Genomic DNA, 18,818 nt, shown 5'->3' with positions numbered 1-18,818 from the left:
CTTATTATATTTTATTTATAATTAGAGCTCAATGACCAAGGCTACTTGCTGTTTGTAAAAATAAATAAGATCGCCTTAGAAAGCGTTCTCTGTGTCTATCTAGTGCAATCCCCAACCCGTAAAATTCAAATATTCCTTTGGCCTATCACAGGTTCTTACTTGTGAAGCTTTCATACATATATTATGTTTACATACTTGTGATACCTTCATTCACTAACTTAAACCAAAAGCTATGAGGGTTTCAAACGCGTCCTGGTCTTAGAAGAGCCAACAGCAGACTTAGCCGGCTATGTTTGTTGTTGGCTCTTCTAAGTATTTTCTAGTAATTTTATTTTGTTACCACCATCTCACACTCTTCCCAGTTTGGTGATTATGGGAAGCCCTCCCGTTATGAGAGGCCTTTAGTCCAGCAGTGGACTTTTATAGGCTGTTGTTAAGTAAAAGAAAGATTTTAAAGATTTTGTAAGGTATCAAATACAACTTTGCTTTTAAAAATATATGGAAGTAGGTCTTTATAAACTATTATAGGTCAGCTGTTTGTATAAGGTACGAATATTTAGAAAATAACGTCTGTATTGACCATTAAGTTTTGTTTTCTTCGTTTCAAGGAACTTTTGTGGATACTCGAAGATTTTTGTATATTTTGCCCAATTTTTGAAGTATCGGTATTAGATCGGAGGATAGCTGGCAAATTTTGTGGCGTTGCAATTACGATGGGTGAAATGCCTTGTGAAAGTAAGGCTGATGCAGGTAGTTAATGCGTTAAAACAACACCACTTTTCTTTGATGAACACCTTATCTAAGAAAAGTGTTTCTTCACTCATTATATCTTCTGTTCATGATATTACATGATTAATTGTTGTTTCAGAATTTATCGATTATACAAATGAAATTCGTAAGTATTTCATTCTGTTAAAAACAAATGTATCTTCGGATATAAAAATGTGTGTTAGTGCGCTATGTTTTATAAATATTAACTTTTAAGGAGCTCGTAAGATGCATTATACCGGATGTTTGGAAGTTTATAAAAATCAACCAGATTATGGATACTTAGACTTCTCTAACGCGTTCCCTGTACTGCAACTCGCAATAAGACTTCCAGACTTCAGATTTAGGATGTATAGAAATAATATGGTCCACTGGATTGTCACAGACTTGGTATTTATTTTTTAATATTATGACAGTAGACTTGATAGATCAACAATAATGTACTTTATATGCAGTCAGATCCAAAATCTAGCAGAAAAATTTGTAGATGACTTATCTGTGTTATAATTTATGTCCTTAGTTAAAGTAAGATATTTCATTTCTTTAATTGTTTTTTTAGACACTAACCACGAATACATTGGTGTTTTTAATAGCGACGACATAGACTCCACATTTCTGTGTGAAAAATTATTGTTCACAAACACTTCTTGACGACTTACGTGTGTACTTTATTGACCGAAGACTGTAGGCAATATTATTCAAACGCCATAGCTACAAACAAAATTGACGAAAGTGATTGACTTCCGAAAAAGTAATTATTTTACCTTTATCACAATAGAGATTTTTGCCGAACATGACATTATATTGGTATAAGGTATATTTATGTCATGTTCGGCAATAAAAATTAGATGGATGATGCACATATCTTTGACTAAATTACTGAGAAGAATTGATACCATTGACTGGACGGTCCAGGCGACGGTAATTAATTGTACAGTCGGACATAACTTTATCTTATGCAATATAAATGCACCAAAATGTTACCACTACCAAATAGAATTCAGCGACAAGTGAAGTCAGACGTCGATTGAAGAACTTGGAATACTCTAACCCTAATGAACTCATGGAGGAACTGAACAAAGCCTTAGATGACGCTTCAGGAAACATAATAAAGTTCCTAGACATCGTACAATATTTCAACCCGGATGGTTGCGGCAGTGAAGATAATTTGTTAAACTATAGTACCGAGTTAGATTTGAAACAATTGGCTCTGCAGAAGGAGGAAATTGTAAGATACTTATTATATCTACCTTATTTTTTTTATGCAAGATTAGCGGTTATCGTTACAAAACGGTTTCGACGGTAACGATGCAATCTAGTAAAGAAGCGTTACATTTGTAAACCATTTGAGCAAGCAACCATTTTTGTTAGTAAATAAATAAATATACTATGAAAATACATACACACATCGCCATCTTGCCCCAAAGTAAGCGTAGATTGTGTTATGGGTACTAAGATGCCTGATGAACAAACACAAACATTTTCCAGTTGTGGGAATCGAACCCACGGCCTTAGACTCTACTGCTACTACTCAGCTCACTGCGCCAATCGACCGTCAAAAAAGGCTTAGTAATATTTTCTTTCTTAGATGTAATATAGCTTGACAGACGGAATGGACAGATGGGCACAATTAAACTTCAACCCAAGTTAACCTTAAGTCTTATTCTAAGCTTCCCTCGATAGATAAGAAATTTTAAAAAGGCGATACACAAAATATATTATTTAGATGCAATTAATGATTTGAATTTTAATTAAAAGTTTTTAAGTATTTATTTGTTAAGCGTTAACGAGAACAGGTGGCTAAAAAGGAAGAAAAATAATAAACTCTACAAAGCGTAGGAACATCAAAGAGAATTACTACTGAGAGGAAATTCCCTGTATTTTGTAGTTAACAAGACAAACCGACTTTGTGAATATGAGAGATGTTGAACGATTTCATAGGAGATTTCATTCAAATGATTTGTTTTATTGCAAATGGCTCAAAAAATTGTTATCCTCCTTGTTCAAGTCCAGTCTTTTTTCATTTTATTTTTAAATTATGGTACTAAATGTATAAATGTAGTATATGAAATATATATTTCTAGTTCAAGTAGATACCACTAATATCTACTGTTTATACGCTCTGAACAAATATTTATTTATTTAAATTTCTATTTCATAAATATATAAACGATTTAATGCTCTCATGACGACAAGAGACCTTACGATTGAGGTGTAATCGAGTCTTAGAGTCTAAACTATTACTTATATGTTATTTTTACTACTTAGTAAATAATGGTTTTGACTCTAAGACTCGGTTTTCCTAGGGTCTCGCTGTAAACGGAACAAGGCCAACTCTACATTACGTGATTTAACTAGCTTACTCTTGACCTAGCTGTTCTGAACCATATAATCGAATGAATACCACAAAGAATTTTACGTATACTTAAGTGTTAATTTTTATGACAAATTATAACCATAAAATTCAAAAAATTCAAAATTCAAAATTCAAAAATCGGCTCCAACGATTTTCATGAATTTTAGTACACAGGGGGTTTCGGTGGCGATAAATCGATCTAGCTAAGATTCATTTTTAGAAAATGTCATTTTATTAGTGTTTTCCGGTAACAACCGATTTGGTGCAACGAAGTTGCACGGTTCAGTTAGTAATTAAATAATAAACAAAAGAAAAATAGGTACTACTTGTTTTGATAAAGATTTTGGCCTTTCAGATAGTTGCTCCGAATGTGCTTACACGTATAGATATTTATAAATATCAGGCGCTACAAGTTTTGTTGAAATAAACGTAGCGCCTGATCTATACAATAGCGAGCCGAACAGCAAATTCTCTTATAATAAAGAAATAATAACGTTTCCAACCTGTATTCAATTTATTATACTTTACATAAGTATGGAATAATATATAGGTAAGTAAACATTTATTGTTACAATTGTAGGAAAAGATTCAACAGCAATTGTCACGAAAGTTTATAAGTAGATCAAAACTGAGTGTCATAACTTCTAACACCAACGGAGTTGATGACATTACTAAGAAGGCAATTAAACATGTTTTGAAGGAAATGCACAATTTGGCACAGAATTTAAAGAAACTCATTTATGCGGTACGTATATTTATTATATTGCTATAATAAATTTGATTTGACTCCTGGGACTGAACAGACCAATTTGTGAACGACAATTTCGACCACACTTGCTATAAGAAAAACTGACGACCACCGAAGCATTCGCGACACTGTTCCGCCTCTTCGCTTTCCTCAATGCAAGAATATCAATCCACGCTTCATCTTATAACCCACACCCCTCCCCCAAACAACCTCCCTATCCACTACTGTCCATCACAAGCTTCTCCTAATCATTGTGGTCAATATGAAAGTCAGCTATATCTTTCGTAGCGTAGTCTTTAAAGCGTAACCGCGGACTGCCCACATTACTCTTTGCGTGTGCTACTGCGCCAGGATGGATCTGCCATGGTAAACTAGAAGGAGTCATTCTTCTAACGAAATCCTATTTCCACACTCTTGCACTAAGCCGACCAACGACGTTGCTACCCTTCAAATATGAATATCAATCTCGTCATCAAGTGAAAAGTTGTTCGTAATAGGATGTTCGAACCCAGGTAACTAAACCTGTTAACTGTAAGAGGTAACGTTTAATATAATATTAAGTTTTCGTTCCTATAAACTTAATTTACTGTTAAAATTGGAAAAAATCTATAAACAGAGCAAAATTTTCCAGGGCATGCAAGGAACACATCCTGCAACGTGCCGCCCTATGTCCATCAATCTGGGCATAGGTATTAAACCTCATGCGCCTGCAGTTACACCGAAAATCACGCCATTCCGACTGGAAAACAGCATTGCCATTGTCTGGTTGACAATTCAGACACACTTAGCAAATGCTAGTTAGCTGTGCGAGTACCTGGTAAAACGGTACGAACTTGCAGGGAAAGATAACTACTGTTTTCACTCAATTCGTTACGTACGCACTATGCTCGAAATGCTCTAACATTTCGCGCGCTCTCGTTTCTTAATAATATGATTGCTCAGCACCAACAAATTGACATATTTAATATAAGTTTAGCTAAGTTCCTAAATAATATTCAGACGAATGAACTAATATTTTTGTAATGTACATCTATCTGTAACTGACATAGTACACGTTTTGGCTAGATGTACGTATACTAAGGATATACATAAATAAAGAATTGCAACAATGTTGCTTAGCGGCAGAAATGGTATGCTCGTAGTACTTCCCCGGACTAGCTCTATCATAAAAACTCTACTACTACTAAAATGTTACTTTTGTTTAGAGATTTGTGCACAGCAGAGTTGGTCTTCTTGCCTTGTTATTTTTTTCTTAAAGCATTCGTCTTTCATCTACTTCTGGATTTAGTTACAAATTTCATGGGGTCTAACAAAGCAATAGGGTCGCCATTCCAGCACCTTGGGATCCGTCGGTTCTCCGTGCTACGTGCCAGTAGCTCTGGTTAATCTACGGATCGCCTCATCAGATTTAATCGCGTAAATATTATGATCTGAGCATAGCGCTTTCTATTACCCGTTGGTGATTCTAAGCTTCTGTATGATGCCAATAGCGTCACGCTACGCCGCGCCATCTTGACCTAATTCAATTTAGGAAAGACTATTTCTGACTTTTTTCTCCTTCTTTACTTATTCTTGTAATTTTTTCTGTAGACTTATGAAGGCTGGCCTGATGTCATTGTATGGCTTCTTAATGAAGGTTCGAGGGTGGCATACACTAAAATATCTGCAGCTGATATCATCCATTCAGTAATACCAGAGCAAATTGGAAAGGAATGTGGACGAATTCAAAGCGTTTACATGAAGGTTCAATTTGTTGATTTATTTTTAAGCGCTCTTTACCCTAAAGCTAAAGAAAATTTTTCGGAGTTGTTATTTGCATGTTAAATTAAGCCGTAGGACTTATTATTATTAATGCGAAAGTTTTTTGCTAGTTTGTCCGTTTTTAACGCAGTTGCAGCTCAAAAAAGCTTCGTATTCTCAGGTACTTATATTATTATGCATATATCTATGTAGGTAAGTATTTATTATATTGGACCTATGAATTTGACGTTTACAACATCCCTAGTGACACTCAATATTCAATATTTTTGCAGATGCACGGCTACTGTATGGCACCATTTTAATTATTGAAATTTGCGCAATATTCGGCCATCGTGTTTTTTAACAATATTAATTAAGGACTTGTTTGCTTGAGTTTATTGCCTGGAAAGTAGCTTAGGCTACTTTTTACGCCGAAATAAGGGAGAGTGAAATTCTGTTGGTATCTATTATGCTACTCCTTAAAAAAAATAAAAGATGTCTTTACCCTGTAGTGGGACGTTAGAAGTGATATAGATTTCTAAATGTCTAAACGTATTTTACCTACAAAATGTTTTCATGTACTTATACCTACTAGGTATACAATGTATACATGTTTAGTCACAGACAAAGACATGGCACCAACCGTTACGGTACGATGTCACGTAAGAATCTATTAATGGTTAAATATGGCCAGACGGTCATAACACCAATAGATTAACCCGCAATGCCCGCTATTCCGTAGAAAAAAAAAATACCAACCATACCTCCTTGATATTATTAAGATCAACCGTTCATGGTCTGAATTCATAAATCAATTAAGTCAGGAAATGCATATATATAAAAGGGGCAAAACAGATTCGAGATATGAGCTATGAAACGTGAAAAGGAATATCCAGGGGAAATTCTGCTAATTGGAAGAAAATATTCATTGCCCTTCAAAAGATTTTTCAACTGCTTTTATCTCGTTCAATCCTTTTTTTCCTTTTAGTTATGAACTTCCTCAGTTTCTCATAAAATTCGAATAGAATTCTCATTCAAATAAAAAACAATCTTGAAAACTGGTTTTGATTTATCATATTGGAGATATTGAAAACCTACGCCAAGAAAACCTTATTGAATTGGCACGAAAAAGGGTTTCAATAGTTAAAACAAAAAAAAATAGTATTTAATTTTTTTTTTTAAAGATAGATTGTTAACGAATTTTCTACATTGTGACTACTCGGTGTTTGTTCATACGGTAAAAGTCGTCATGACTTAGCTGGGTTTTAATTGGACAGGCTGTTTTGATTATGCCATTCGCCAGTTACAAATACTAAGTCAGCATGGATGATTTGAAATCCATTTTTCTCTCTCCTTGGGCAAGACCCCGTCATATGCGTAATAAGCATATAGTGAGTGAGCTGTTTACTGTTAACTGTAATGGTTTGGTCTGTCTGATGGCAGGCTCCAGCCGTGGCTAGTTACCACTCTACAGACAAAGACAAAGCGTTTTAGCGTTCCAGTACGATGTTACGTGGAAACCAATCAGTGGTATAAGTTTAATATAACTGCCATATCTCTAACAGGTCATGCCGTAATGGAATAAAATAAAAATAAAAAAATTCCACGACACGGTGCCCAGAAAGTCGGCGCTGTTTTTTTACGCTTGTAATGCTGTTGACACTCTAATTTTTATATTATTTACAGCCTATTAAATGTTTAAAGCACGTGAACCCACTGGCTACAGGTTGCCACTGTATTGCAGGAAAAGTAGAACTTCTTTTGTGGATGGGGCTTTACCGACAAAGATCCGTTTTCGATTTTTACCTACCCAGCGGATACAATCTTAAAGTGAAGGAATATGAAATGAGTCTAAAAAGTACTACCATGGTATGTTGTACACAGTAATATGAATATTTTTTGGTGATTAATTTATTGATCTTGTAGTGCCTCTGGCTTCGTTTGGAATTTTTACACCTTTGAGAACGTTATGGAAAGCTCTCAGGCATCAAGATTTTGCCACGATGTTTTCCTTCACTGTTTAAGCAAGTAATTTTAATTGCTTGATTTAAAAACGCACACCAGTCCTAAAAGTTAGATGTTCATGTCTGGGATTGAACCCGGTCACCCCGAAAGGGAGGATAAAGCACGAAGAACAAGGCTATCACCTGAGACGAACATAGGGCACATAAAATATGTCCGGTAAAAAACAACAGTTCTCGAGAGATTTTGAACCATCTAAAAACTACTCAATATTTTTACTACTGAACAAGTAGTAAAAATATTTTGGAATTTAAATTCACACACATATATATACTAGCTGTTGCCCGCGACTTCATGTGCGTTTGATTTTGTTTTTTGAAGTGGCATTAAATTTAGATGTAGTTTAAGAAAAATTAAAGTATTCAGTATCGCTAAGCCTAAATGAGGCGTTTGCTGCTGTCCGCTGAGGAGTTCTGTCCTCTATCTCCAACCACATTCATCAGATCTTCACAAAGTTTGGGCAAAATTGAATACATATTATAACCTCTATAGGACAAAAATAATTATGTAAATCGGTTATAATTTGTCGGTCTTATGGTGTAAAATCGTCAAACACTTTCATCCCCTCTCCCAAAGGAACGGAGCTTAATGTCGGGATAAAAAGTATCCTATATTACTTCTAACACTTCCAAAAATATGTGTACAAAGTTTTATGAGGATCGGTTAAGAAGTTTTTGCGTGAAAGCGTAACAAACAAACTTACATTCAAATCATTTCATTTCAAAAATAACTTTTTACGGGTTACACAAAGCAATATGTTTACTCGGAAAATACTTATATATCTAATAATAAACAATATATAACAATACGAAATACAACAATTATATAAAATTAGTACAATCATGAAACAACTATCCCTCACTCATACATTGCAAAATGATACGTATTTAAAAAATTACTTTACATCTGTACCATTCTTTTGTATTTATTTGCTGATAAAAAGTCAACAGACCATTTATTTTAATAAATTGTACTGCGTATCAAATTTTTGACGTTTTCGTTTAACAAAAGGTTTTGTGAAAATATCGACGTTACAATTAACACAATCGAACGATACCGTCGAAATGGCACTTTGTTCCGTACCCTTGTTCAGTGTCCGAAAAATTTTATGGAACTTACGGGGAAATTACAAAGCTACGTAGACAAAGACGCGAGAAAAATATGTTTGCAGATATCACTATTCAGTGTATAAAGATATTATATATAGTAGCGCATTTTATGACAAAACTAAATGTGCTTTTAAACCGTGTTAGGCATTACTTAGGCATAGAATATTATTCCTTACAAAAAAAGTTAGGAATATTTTATTTTTAATAGCTAGATTGTCTTGTAACTTCACTTTTATTTTCAAAGTTTTGTATAGTTTAGAAGTTATAGAAAAATAATTTTATTTATTCTGTTTTGTAAATCCTTCATTACAAAAGAACGTAAATAAATCGTAAAACACAGAAAATCTTATCATTACTGTTTATAATATTAGTAGGTATACTAAAGATTTAGCTGTAAGTACATCTTCCCATGCAAAGTTTTTTACCTGCTGTTACAGATGGTAGAGTGCCGGGCTTTCATTTATAAGGCGAAACTAAGCGGCGATTGCAATCGAATTCATTCCCTGCAAACTTTTGTAAGAATAAATTCAATGGCAAGTGAAACAGAGACAAAGGTTTGTTTATTTTTATTGGTCAAATTGCATGAGTTTAAAAAAATATTAGAAACTTCTTGACTACTTCTTTAATGTATATATAAATATATTTCGCGTAAATCGGAATATATATACGCTATTTTACGCAAATATATTATCTTTTAAACCTTTTATAGGACCTACTTTCTCGTAAATCTCTGAGGTCCTTGAATTTTTACGATTGAGGAACATTTACATAACAAGTCAAAGTCAAAGTCAAATATTTTGCGAAATGATGGCGCTAACATGCATCAAAACTTAAAACTAAAGCTACGAGAATTCCAAAAGCGCACGCACTGGTCTTATAAAAAGCCCCAATCTTGGCCGGAGTTTTATTTCTACTTTTGATAATGTAAAACAAGATTTAAAAAAAAACTTACGCATACCGACTATAACTATTAGATATAACATGATAAATGTGTACATGATAGTGAAATGATGGGGCTAACTTTCATTCGGAAACGTAAAACTAAAGCTACAAGAGTTTCAAACGAGCCCTGGTCTAAAAAAAATCCAATAACAATCTTAGCCGAAACTATTATACATTAAAAAATTAATTCTATAAAAAAAAAACGCTTAGCGAAGGCTTGTTTATAATTTGATTGCTTCGGCACTTACTGACTTAATTAGGTAAGTGAAACGTTTATACTGCTTAAACTGTGCCACTATCGAAATGTATTATCACAATTCTGTATTTCCATGTCCTGTTGAAACAGTATTCAGCAATGCTCAAATCCAATTAACACCGTACCAAGTTATCGGGATGACTAAGGGTATACTAGTTGCAAGCAATTATGTTATCCACAGATTATTAAACCAGCATGCAATATTGAGCGCATTTACTGAGTATTAGGCTGGGAGAAGCGTGATCGTTTACGATGCAATGAGCAGCCAATAGATGTATTATTATATTAATTGGTTATTGAACGAGCGATTATACAATTAATTAAACGCGCAATTCTTGTACCTATATATAATCTGATTGTCGAAAACCGCTCCAACAATTTCCATGAAATTTAGTATGCATCGGGAACGATATATCGATTTAGCTCTATCATCATAGCCATATCATCTCTCATTTTTAGAAAAAATCGTTTTATCCGTGTTTTAGGGCAACGAAAAACTGTTGCAATATCATTAAGGATATGATAAAAAACCCACTTCGAGATCAGATGATTTTTTCCCATTTTTTCAAAAAACCAGAAGACCCCAGCTCAAGTCCAGTTCATTTCATTTTCCCTTTTTTTTTGTTATGTATTTCTATTTTGATTTACCGAAAAAAAAAAATAGTGAGCTTAGCTCGATAATCCAGGTACTCTTATATGCGACAGCAATATGATCATTTACATCAGAACAAAACACGCTGTATGTGTTGTCCAAAGTGTGAAATAAATATAGAATTGGCCATCTGAGAGCTATGTATATTGGCATTATAATAATATTATATGTTAGGATTGTTCTCTTAAAAAATGACCGCGATAGCATATAATTAAACCTATCTATATTTTATATGAAAAGTCAAAAGTGCGCAATCAATACATTTCAATTGGTGCTCTGTTTACACTTGCACTTTTAATTGTATTAAATCAATTCTTATAAAAATTAATATTTAACCGATTGAAGTCCACTACTGGACGTAGGATTGGTCTTTTGTAGGGAGTTACAAAATCCACGGTCCTGGGGCGCATTTTTCCAGCGGCTCCTAGCGACTCGTTTGATGTCGTCAGTCCACAACTTTGGAGGCCGACCAAAGCTGCGTTTACCGCTGTGAGGTCGCCATTCCTGCACCTTGGGACCCCCGTCCATCGGTTCTCCAAGCTATGTGCCCCGTCCATTCCAACTACAGCTTTGGGACTCACTGAGCGGTTTCAGTAACACTACTTGTTCTACCGATCTCCTCATTTCTGATTTGATAAGGTAGACATAATCTACTAGAGCAACTCTCTCCATCGCACGCAGGGTCCTTGAGCCTTCTTATGAGGCCCATAGTAAGAGTCAACAAAACTTCTTACTCTTAACAAATCAGAAATATAACGCAGACAAAATCCTGGGCGTCTACTAGTATCTCGTAATTGTATAAATTATTGTGTGGACGGAACTTTAAATGAAAGACTAAACCGGATATTGTTTCATGTTTTTAATTGATAAAATTAAATTTATATTACTTTTTTACAAGCAGTCATACTTCATTATTATTGTATTTATACTTTGATTTTATATAATCCTTTAATAGGCATAGAAACCTCACCACCCAAATTGCGTATCGAACGCAATAATTAATGGAGCGCTATAGGTACCTAAGTAACAAGAGATACAACATATTCGATTTCAAGATGGCTTCCATATGCGTAACTTAGAATTTTAGCTGGGGTGGGACGGATAATTTAACACCCTCCGTATTAACGTATAAGATTAATAGGTTGAGCTTGAGGTTTGAGGTATCTGCAGTAAATCCTGAGATTGTTTTAGTTAGTTCTCTTTTGAAATAATTAATTAACTTAAAAGACGATGATTATGATACACATGAACATATAAGACGATTAGATTATGGTTGGCGAAAACTATATTTTAAGATCTCTCCAATATCACAAGGAATATAACGAAATAGTATATTTTAGACAAATTATTAGGCCTTAACCCATTTGACTTTGAAATAATAATACTTTTAAATAAGATACTGAAATTCTGAAAAACTTCGAATCTTTAATGGACCCAATGCTAAAATAAAATATCCAAATCGGGTCATACTAAAAGAAATTATAAACAAATGAGGTATTAAATACAGACGAAGTGAGAAATACGAAATAAAAAAACCAGGCTTAGCTGTGATAGAATTTTTTGTCGATTATAAAACTATATTAAAGTTTCACCTATAGTAAGATTGGCGTAGTGCGCAGCTTATATTTAGACTCTTGGTTGCAAGCGAGATCACAAATGACATCATAAGCGACGGATCGCTCATGTATGGGACCCTTCACTGGGGTGCGGAAGGGGAGCATTACATGAGTAAGTTACCTACGCAGCTCATATGCAATTTGTTTACGCAGATAAAACAGCGTGGAATAGCTAGTGATCTATCTATACTTTTATTCATGATGTTATTTGTCGAATTCAAGATATGTAAAAAAAGAAAATGTAAACCCTATACTTTCGTTGTGGCAGAGCATCTATCTATGACGGACCATTTAATCACCAGGTTAATTGTACCTATATTGCATGCTGAAATGTTATAATATAATTATATTTTATTACTGGTTTTTTTCGTTATTCCATACAATTTAAAAACCGATACCTACCTAGGTACACTAAAATATAATAAGTACTTACACGAAAAATAATTGAGGTTATATTTATTTTAAGGTCAAATGTAAAACACTAACGCCGGTATGGAACCAGGTTCTCAAGATTAACAAAATGGTGTCCATGACCCCGAAGAGGCTAGCTATCAGCCCACCCATTGTTTTGGTTGAAGTCAACAATACAGACTTATCGGTGAGTGTACAGGTCAATCTATGACCTTTTAAGTTTAGGGCACGGCACAATGAATAGTCTATGCGGGCACTTATTATTAGAAAGTATGCAGAAGCCACGTTGCTAGAATAATCTCATGGCTAAGAGCCCCGAACAAGAAACACTATTCGGGGCAAAGGCGAAAATTTATGAGATTTCCGCCCGCTTAAACAGTTAAAAATAACTTTGCTTACGATAATTTACATTCTAGAACTGCAAGATATCTTTTTTATACTTAGTATTTTAATGATAGTCCAAGCCTTTGGCCCAACTAGTGGTCCAGGAAAAACTTAACTCCTTATTAGGCTCATAGTTAGAGTCCTCGTTTCGGAGCTATGCATCATCACTGGCAACAAGCACTTTTCGAAGACATTGTGTTTGGTTTGTTAAGCACAGAAATGGCGACAAAATTAAGCAGGTAGTGCTTCCCCGGGTAAAAAGCATCTTTTTATTTAGTACAAATTGACAGACTCACAGATGGCTCACCTAACGGTAAGTAGAAAACTTACCTTTTGATAGAGCAACTGTTTGGACTTAAACTTTAAGCTAAGCAAGTAACAGATCGGTGAACAACAATCATTGTAGTAGCTCGGGGACAAAGATAATATACTTCGGAGTTTCGGATCTTACTTGATTTTGAAAAGTAGCTCACTTGGTGAAAATTCGCCCACTTAGTATTTATATTCGCCTGCTTAGTTTTTATTATTTTTTATTTATGTTTTACATTATCTCATTAGCATACCTTTTCATTTGGTTGGTGAATAGATACCTAATATTCCTGCTCGTTTCTAGGGCAAAAGTGATTTAATTGGCCGTTTTCAAGTCCAGCCAATGGTTAACGAAAACCAAAATTATGAATCAGCACCTAAGCTGCAATGGTACGATTTGTACAAAGGGGTTGAATGTACTGGACAGCTGCTTATGTCCGTCCAGTTGTTACAGGTAAAAAAGTCACCAAAAAAGCTACGCTTTCGGTTTTCGCATGCCAATGTTTAACAGATGTATTTCAAAAACCCATTCCTCCATCAAACAGCAGCTAGCCTGTGATGTTATTTTATTATTCGTCTTTACTTTTTTCATTAAATAGTCTCGGACGAGCGTTAATGCTTTTCCTATTAAATTAGGATAATATTATGTTCTAATAGATAACACACACGCAAAACACACACACACACACACACAACCACGCACACGCACACTCACATAAGCACACACACACGCATACTTATACGCAAACAAAGTCACACACACACGTTGTTGTGAATTTCCCAGCTGATGGTTCTGTTTCATTGCGTTTACAACTATAAATTAATTGTTTATTTTACATATCTCTTAAACTTTATAATAGGCACTTGGACAGAAATTTAAAACAAATCTAAATTGTATTTATAGAATGTTCGTAACATGAAAGGATTGTCCAATTAATATTTATTATTTCATAAAGCTGAAGACTTTGTTTGTTCGCTTGAACGTGCTAATATCAGGAACTACTGATATTTTTTGAAAAATGATTTCATTGTTGGATAGCCTATTTATCGAGGGAGGCTATAGGCTATATATCACGCTAAGACCAACACCAATGAAGAATGCTTCAAAATCGGGGTTTTTTTTCCCTTTGACAGCTTCCGCTGCCCTTTAAAAGTTCTAAAAAGTGCGCGGAGCATATGTCTATCATTTTAGGTTGGCTCACTTTAACTTTTTCTATGCTATCAAATTTGTTCTAAAATATTGCGTTATTAAAGGTGTTTTTATAAACATGTATTTAATTAAAAAGAAAAGTGCCTTTTACATCATTCGATTTCATAAATACCTTAAGAGATATCGCAGCTATAGAATAACATAGTAGAAAAATAGTACTTGATCATTACAGATCAATTGTGCTTAGCGAATTACCTCTTAAATTTGTTTTTCCAAAATAGGTATCAAAGTATACTTTTAGGTAAATATTTTATTTTATTTCCTTATCTAAATAAAAATATTATTGGATTTCGTATTATTAAATTTTCTTTAGGGTATTGTTTTTGATCTTAATGAAGTATTTAGGTTATTTCTATAAACGTGGATAGGCGATATCTTAGCGTATAATCATTAGTTTTTAAGTAATTAGTTCTCCAATTATATTAATTCTTACATCTGTAATAATATTATAAAGAGGAAAAATTTTATTGTTTGTACCAATAGGCTCCGAAAGTAGATACTGATTGATGACTATAACCATTTTCTCACTAATACTACAAAACGAATACTTCGTGATAGTAACGAAATAACATTGGCTATAATTTATTTTCATACAAATTGGAGATCCTTAAGAAAATTGCAATAATATAACCCAAAGAAGCAGAATTTTTTCTATGAAATTCAATACTTGGCGTGCTCTGAGAAAATTATTGATCATGAATGAAAAATATGTATTATATGATTACTTATTACCTAGAAAAATGGTACAACTAGAGTTAGTTGTAACTATGAGAGTTCATAGTTAAGCCGCATTAGCACCTTCTTTGTTCTAAAATTTTATTAGGTGACCGGCCAGTAGAAATAAAAGTGGTTTCAATTAGTATCGCAGCATTAATTCTTATTAGAGGTATAATTATATAGCAATAAAATACTTTTAAATTCAATCCAATAGGATATTTAATGAACAGGTTATCGCTTGTTAAAAATATTCTATAGGGTCTGTCTCATACTAATGACCATAATTTTTTTAAAGTAAGGGTTTAAACCTGAATTGAACGCCACATGTCTCTAAATAACCTGTTCATACGGAAGGCTTTAAAAACAAGAACAAAAGCGGACAAAGTCGCAGGTAACGGCTAGTCAACAAATAAAACTTTAAAATAATCGTATTTTAATCCGGTGTTTCACTCTCAACGAAACACGATAGGTACACTAACTTTCTAAGATTACTTTTTTTTTATCTTAATAAAGCTGTAAAAGAGAAATGAAAGATGATACTAGTATTAAGAACTCAATGTTCCTCACAAAAGTAAAACAGAGAAGTTGGAAATACCTACTCTTTCTCTATTTCGTCTTGCCAAATTATATTTAATCACTATTATAAATTTGAAACCCATACTGAAAAGTAGTCCGATCGCCTTTTGTCACCGTCAGCTTTTGTGATCTATATTTCGCCTTATTTCAGTATGAAGTTCTATCATAACTATTTGTTACCCTGCTGGATGAATTAAAAATAAATAATCACTACCTAATCGTTCGTTACATTGTATTCAAAGCTTGATTACAGAATAAAATTATTAAGATACTTACCTTACGTGTTTGGTCTTTACTCCCAATAACAAAGTTATGCCAATAATCACCACGTTTATCACGCTGGTTTGCGATCGCAATGCTGGTCTTTTCGCTCCGATAACGTTGCTGCCCGTTGCCAGTCAATTGATTTTGGACGAGCTGAAAAGGAATGATTATACCGCCATTTGTCGGTCCTCAGACCCTCGTTAGTAAGTTGGCAGGGCACCGCGGGCAGGTGAGGTTGACGGTAGGGGAGGCTGTCTGGTACTAGTATCCCCCGTACACCCCAAGTATTAGTATTATTAATTATATTTGACGGCCGATTGGCGCAGTGGGCAGCGTCCCTGCTTTCTGAGTCCAAGGCCGTGGGTTCGATTCCCACAACTGGAAAATGTTTGTGTGATGAACATGATTGTTTTTCAGTGTCTGGGTATTTTATCTGTATATTATAAGTATTTATATGTATTATATTCATAAAGATATTCAACAGATATCTTAGTACCCATAACACAAGCTACGCTTACTTTGGGGCTAGATGGTGATGTGTGTATTGTCGTAGTATATTTATTTATTTATTATTTATTTATTAAAAGCTGCTTAGCGCTACATTGGAGGACGACGTCTTAAAGCTTCTAGATTGGAACGGGCTTGGTACGAACATTAACGTCGAGTCAATCACTCAACTACGGTTTGCCGTCAGTTATTATGAACTAATTTAATCTGGATTTAGTTTTGAATATTACTGATACTTTATATGGATGGTGGCTAGTATTACCTTACCAACTAGCCTTTTATAAAATACCATTTTTAGCAAGCTTATCACTTATTTAGTGTTGGTGCAAAGGGCGGCGAATATTAATATTTTGCCCCGAGCGGCTAAATAAAGTTCGTGTCTACGTAAGCTGATCGCACTCCGATGAGGACACGTTTATATTGTTATGCGATATAAGTCATGTGCTGCGTTTAGAATGCAACTTATCAAAATATGTCATGAAATCAAATGTCAGAAATTAGAAATGGTTATATTATACTTACTCATATATTAGTAGATATGAGTAGTCCATAGTTATTGCTAGTCCGTCAATTGAATCATTAGACAAGCCTAAACTCGATGGAGTGTGTAGTTTTATTACCGAACTAGCGTTCTTCGCGACTTCGTCCGCGTTAGAGACGAAAAGATAGTCACATGTTGTCGCGGACTGTTTTTTAGAACTCTTTAAGAGTAACAATGCCGTCATACTTACTACATACTTTCCAGTGGCGTGCATAGATGGTTTACAAAGGGTATGCTAATGATATTAAATGAAGAAAATCTCCAGTACGAGTCATAAATACTTAAGTGTAGGCATTATCTCTTACAATGTCTATCCTTACTTTTTTTATAACTCGGACAGGAGATATTCTTCATTTTATATCATCTGCATACCGTATGCATACCCTCAATGGACGCAACTGATACTTTCGTCGTTTTCGCGTAACGTTTAGTATTCACGCATCGCACGCATCGGAAGCCCTCAAAAAGGATATTGCAGTATTGCAACATTTCTCAGTGATCATCGTAGCGTGGTCTTGGTAGCTATTGGTTGTAGCATAAAAACCAATTCAAAACAGCAGTTCCTAAGATTAGAGCGTGCAACCAAACAAACTCCAAAACTTTATAGTAATATAGCTGACCCGTGCCCACTTAACTGAGCTTTAAACATTTTTTCTCGTGTCGAAATTATGAATGTGGTTCGGTTAGTACCGAGTGCTATGATTTATTTCCTGACTTCCAATAAGAGGATTTTGGAAGTGAATGCAATGGTACTGATTGAATAAATAATATTTATTGTTATTGTGCAAAATTTCCATACCTACTATATTACATGTACCTACCTAATGTTATTTATGGAAAATGTACTTAATTTGCTATAATCCGCGAAATGCAGGAGAATCTGTATGGTGTAATTTATAATTTCTTTTATCTTTATGTACCAAACAGATCTTCGGCATTGTTACGCACGTTTAACTCCGACACCGAATCATCTTCAGGAGATGTTTACTTTACAATAAATTTATTATCTATCATTTATTTATATACTTCTTTTTTTAATTTTCAAAAGTGAAATTATAAAAGACTAGCTGTTGCCCGCGACTTCGTCTGCGTTTGATTTTGTTTTTCATGTGGCATTAAAAACAAAAGTTCTAAAAAAAATTAAGTATTCAGTATCGCTAAGCCTTAAATGAGGGGTTTGCTGCTGTCCGCTGAGATGTTCTATTCTCTATCTCCAACCACATTTTGGGCATAATTAAACACATATTATAACCCCTATAGAATAAAAATAATTATTTAAATCAGTTATAATTTATCGGAGTTATGGTGTAAAATCGTCAAGCACTTTTATCCCCATTCCCAAAGGAACCGAGCTTAAAATGTCGGGATAAAAAGTATCCTATATTACTTCTAACACTTCCAAGAGTATGTGTACAAAGTTTAATGAGGATCAGTTAAGTAGTTTTTGCGTGAAAGCGTAACAAACAAACTTACATTGACATTTATAATATTAGTAGGGATAAGAGAATTCCTCAAAGTTACTTTGAGGAATATAAGCCAACATATATTATGCCTAAATAGATTAATACGTTAAACATATAAAAAAACCGTCACAATCAATATTACTCAAAAGATTACGACAAGGTCGCGGTTCCGTAGCTATCTTGTATTGTATCTTGCAAGAGAAAAGTCTTTTGTTTTAAATACGTGA

General features: G+C 34.2%; 1 protein-coding gene across 1 annotated transcript in view; it reads left to right on the top strand.

Moving 5' to 3' along the window:
- Positions 1–18,818, top strand: part of LOC120636549 (fer-1-like protein 6) — a gene marked incomplete at its 5' end in the record, with an annotated part of 56,049 nt that overhangs the window by 10,150 nt on the left and 27,081 nt on the right. Inside the window, 10 exons of the mRNA XM_039908079.1 lie at positions 609–750; positions 869–895; positions 986–1,158; positions 1,766–1,996; positions 3,705–3,869; positions 5,463–5,615; positions 7,299–7,481; positions 9,181–9,297; positions 12,676–12,807; positions 13,618–13,767. Of these exons, the coding sequence (XP_039764013.1) occupies positions 609–750; positions 869–895; positions 986–1,158; positions 1,766–1,996; positions 3,705–3,869; positions 5,463–5,615; positions 7,299–7,481; positions 9,181–9,297; positions 12,676–12,807; positions 13,618–13,767 (1,473 nt within the window). The remainder of the gene's footprint in view (positions 1–608; positions 751–868; positions 896–985; positions 1,159–1,765; positions 1,997–3,704; positions 3,870–5,462; positions 5,616–7,298; positions 7,482–9,180; positions 9,298–12,675; positions 12,808–13,617; positions 13,768–18,818) is intronic.

The sequence above is a fragment of the Pararge aegeria genome, chromosome Z (genome assembly GCF_905163445.1).
Source record: "Pararge aegeria chromosome Z, ilParAegt1.1, whole genome shotgun sequence".
Classification (NCBI taxonomy): domain Eukaryota; kingdom Metazoa; phylum Arthropoda; class Insecta; order Lepidoptera; family Nymphalidae; genus Pararge; species Pararge aegeria.
This window is presented reverse-complemented; position numbering and strand designations above follow the sequence as displayed.